General features: G+C 30.1%; 1 protein-coding gene across 1 annotated transcript in view; it reads left to right on the top strand.

Moving 5' to 3' along the window:
* LOC119676504 (calcyphosin-like protein) overlaps positions 1 to 2,128 on the top strand; it is an 8,231-nt gene extending 6,103 nt beyond the window's left edge. Inside the window, exons 2-5 of the mRNA XM_038087743.1 lie at positions 1,151 to 1,270; positions 1,350 to 1,407; positions 1,468 to 1,680; positions 1,780 to 2,128. Of these exons, the coding sequence (XP_037943671.1) occupies positions 1,151 to 1,270; positions 1,350 to 1,407; positions 1,468 to 1,680; positions 1,780 to 1,881 (493 nt within the window). The 3' untranslated portion in view covers positions 1,882 to 2,128. The remainder of the gene's footprint in view (positions 1 to 1,150; positions 1,271 to 1,349; positions 1,408 to 1,467; positions 1,681 to 1,779) is intronic.
* The last annotated feature ends 2,497 nt before the right edge of the window (positions 2,129 to 4,625 follow it).

Consider the following 4,625-nt stretch of genomic DNA (forward strand, 5'->3'; position numbering starts at 1 on the left):
ATATTCCGAAATCATATATTATATGTTTTACTTCTGCATTGCTTCAGAGCTTTGCATTTTTTCATTTGCTTTTTGTTATTATATGATATACTAAATAGATATTCTTGAGCACACTAAGATTCTCTAACACTTGAAAGCCAGCTTTCTTATGGTACTTAAGAAAAATATAGACGTTTTTCTTGACTTCCTTCCACCAACCTATCCACTGTCTTTCTTTTTCTACATATTCCTCTAACTTTCTGTTATAATTTTATATACTACATATGATATTCATATGATACATGCGATATATTCGAGAAGTTGCAAGTGCGATCTCTAATGACTTACCTATAAAATATAGAGATTGATGTAGATGTTCTTCACTTCTTTTCATATTTCCTATATATTCTTCTAGCATTCATATCTTTCCCATCACACTTCAAGTGTACTTCTTATCATTAATTCATGTTTTTGTTTTTAGGATACTTATGTGTGTTAATATTAATATCATATAGACCACCTTGGTAATTAAAGGCTTAAATAGTAAACATATTGTCATTAAGAATCACAGTTTTTTTTCCCTATATATCCTACATATTCCGCTAACCAACCTTTTCTTCCCATCACTCTTCAATCACATGATTGTTCTCCAATTACAGAACATGATCATTTATTCATGTTTTTGCTTTTAAAGTGCCTATGTGGATTAAGACGATAGCCACACTACTTTGCTCATAAATTTCTAAAACAGTTTTCTGTAAAGTTATTATCACTAATGCTCTCAGCGTCCGCTTTCCACATCTCCTATACATTTCTCTAACTTTCCTTTCCCTTCCTGCATTCATATATGTACTTATTTATATTCCAACTTTCAGTTTACCTATGTGGATTACAACACTTATCACAATATAGCCTATATAGTTAAATAAAATACCAAAACAGTTCTCTGCAGACTTATTACCATTAGTGCTCGCAGTGTTCTCTTCGATAACTTCCATATATTTCTCTAACCTCACTTTTCTTTCCACCACACTCCAAGTTTACCTTGGATAACCTGGTTCACAAGATACCGAAACTGTTCTTGATATTATATTTTTTATTTTTAAATTACTTCTAAGTCTGAAAAGTGTAAATGACTAAATTTAATAATATTTATCTTAAATTACTACAGAGCTTTTCGCAGTATCGACGACGATGGCAGCAAGACCTTAAATCAGGAAGAATTTACAATCGGAATACGTGAATTTGGTTTGGATGCCAGTGGTGAAGAAATAAAAGACATGTTCAAAAGGTAAAAAAGTAAATGAAAAATTCTGTCATGTACATTATATACGAGTAGATATATATGAAAAAAACATCTCTGTTTTTAGTTTTGATGAAGATGGCAGCGGTTCAATTAGCATGACTGAGTTTTTACTTAAATTGAGAGTGAGTAGCAAGTTTTTAATTTAATGTAAAAACTGTTTCAATTTTTTGCTACTGCTTTAGCCACCAATGCCACAATGTCGCTTGGATGTCATAGATGAAGCATTTGGCAAAATGGACAGAAACGGCGATGGTGTCATAACGTTGGTTGATTTAAAAAATGTTTACTCAGTGAAAGAGCATCCGAAATACCAAAGTGGCGAGATGACCGAAGATGAAATTTTAACAAACTTTTTGCACAATTTTGAGGGCGGACGCGGTAACCTCGATGGCAAGGTAAGTGGAAAAAAATAAAGTTAATTTAAGTAAAAAAATAGTTTAAAAATTTTTTCTTTTGGTTTTAATAATATAAATGGAATTTTTGTTTTCCTTTAGATTACCAGAGAGGAATTCATAAATTACTATGCAGCTCTCAGCGCATCCATTGACAATGATGAATACTTCGATTTGATGATGCGACGTGCTTACAGGCTTTAACTATCTAGTGAACTATCTATTCACCTGTCATGATGACATATCCAAATAGTATCTTTTAGTTTGTTCCTATTAATATTTGTTACACTCTACTCACTTGTATTTAAAACATAAATGCATTTTTATATAATTTTTTTAAATAATTTTAATATAAATCATATTGTCACTTTTTTGAGTTCAATTTCTACTGACCTTAATTATTGAAAAAAGCGAACTTTGTTGTTTGTTATCGATTTTTCTGCGCTATAAATTTGCAACAAAACTTTTTTTACAATAAAATGAATTAAAATAAATTCGAAATATATTTTTTTCACACATATTTAATATACAATACATTATAGTCTATACATTTGTAACCATTTATAGTCGTTTTTATTAATTTTTTTGGACCATTTCATAGTAAATTCATTGCCAGTTTAACCGAATGTTAGTCAATAATAAAAAGAATTTAATTTGTTAAAGTGGCTTTTGTTTGTGAAAACAAATGAAAACAGAAATTTATTATTAAATTAATTATAAATATAATGCAAATTACTAGTACGTATAACTCATGGGCGTTTTGTGATGTGCTTTTTTCAATTTTTCCAATACAATTCGCACTGCCGGGACGCTGGACGCATGGAAAAATCCAGGCAGTTGGCCAAGGCAAGTGTTAACGGTGGTAATTAATTTACCAGACATTTTTAATGCAAAACTAATTGGCAGCTAATTTATTTTATAGTTGTTAATGACAAATGACAATGCGTAATGACTATTAATGCATATCGTATGTTAATACACGAGATGTCCTTATATACAAAATAATATAATACAAATAATTACATGCAATATGCATTGTTTAAATTAAATTATTGCACATTAAATTAATTGTTTAATCAGACAAAAGGTATGCATTTCAGTAGATGCATTATTCCTTGGCTTCATGTATTGAATTTTTTTTTCTATACTACTGAGTATACTTTTTCGTATGAAAATAATATGTATACATAATATGTATAAATTTTTAAAACTTGTATATTGATATTAAAGTAAAAATTAATTTAATTGGTTTAAAACATTTTTATAAACCATAGAAAATAATGTGAAATGACTTGCTTGTGTAGTCTCTTTTGGGTGCGTTGTGCGATACTCAAACCCAACGAACCCATCTTCTCTTATACTACTATTATCATAAAACATACCTAACCATATCTATACGTCTTCGTAATTTCTTACATGTTATTTGATTTAAGGATCCCTGCGGTCTACAAAAACAATAATAACTACAAACGGAGAAAAATTAACAGACAGATGTTATACATCTTAAGACAAATTTGAACTTATAATATTATTTTTAATAACTCATTGCCTAATATTATTTGTCTAATATTATGTCATTGACATATTCATATATGTTCACATTTAAAGTCAGCTCCTACCAACGGCTAACTTTGAGAAGACTATACATGGAAATATTCAGACATATTCATACATATACATATATAGAAATATTCCAAAAACGATCTTGAAAACTACATAGTTCTTTTACATTTTAGCAGAAGATTTTTGCGCCCAATTTTATGGATCTAGAAATTGTTTCATTAATCAACGCTTTTGATAGATGCTCAAACATCGATCTAGAAAAGATTGAGACTCTTCTGCATACAGTTAAAATAAACGAATCCTTAAATGACAATAGTCATTGTACGCGAGTTAATTTAGTACTTTTGTTTAAAACCAGTAAATGATTGCCAACGATATTGAAGAGTTCTTTTAAATATAGGTAATACAGTTAACTCAATGGCGCACTGGAAATCGTAGTGATGGGCTCGAGTCTGGAGTATATATTGTGCATTTTTGTTAGTGATTGAGTCCGCATAACTATAAAAATTATAATAATAATTATCACAAATTTTAAAACTAACATAGCACGAGGCAAGAGCAGAAGAACTGTGTGGTCTTCTTGACCCCTCATTATTCAATGAAATTTCCATAACGAAATATTGTCTTATAGACAGATATGTTAACCGGTTATATACTGCTTTCAATGACAAAAATCAACGATGTGGCTAAGAAAAGCCAAGTGCTAATCATTTATTCTTTCGCTGCTCAGTATTCACCTGCAAGCTTCTAGCCACTTAATGGCTTCACTTTCTCAAATGTATATCCAATGACACAAATATAGAAGTCAAAGATATTGCTGGTTTCATTAAAATAACAAATAAACAAGTTCCAAATAAGTTTCTTTCAAAAAGTTTGCTTGGTCTATCTAATATGGCGTTTACATTGGCCGAAAATGGCTCATTTTGGTCAAAAATCGAAAATGAGTAGCGAATGGCTTATTCTTGCATATAAAATTTCAAGCGCGAAAATGAGCAATTTTCTCACATTCTGAATGAAAGACGTTCGAATGCATTCCACATATGTTCCAAATGCAAGGGAATCCATTGAACATACCCTAAATAAAAGCTTTTCATGGTATTTTCACAGTTTGAGAAAGCTGTTTTTGACATATTTACAAAAAAAGGTAAACAAATGTTTGGTGGTTGCATTTTCTTGAAAACGATGCACCTCTTTTTAGAACTTCTACTTCCCCAAAGGTAATTAATCGAAGTTAAAAATATGTTTTCAGTATATATTTTAAGGTTTGACGGTTTATTTAGCCTTCATGCAACATTTTTTTGGCAAGGCCAAAATCAAATCAACAAGCAAGTTGAAAAATCAGCTGTTTGAAATGAGAACAAACAAATTACAACGAATGTAAACAC

The sequence above is a fragment of the Teleopsis dalmanni genome, chromosome 2, assembly GCF_002237135.1.
Source record: "Teleopsis dalmanni isolate 2A chromosome 2, ASM223713v2, whole genome shotgun sequence".
Classification (NCBI taxonomy): Eukaryota; Metazoa; Arthropoda; class Insecta; order Diptera; family Diopsidae; genus Teleopsis; species Teleopsis dalmanni.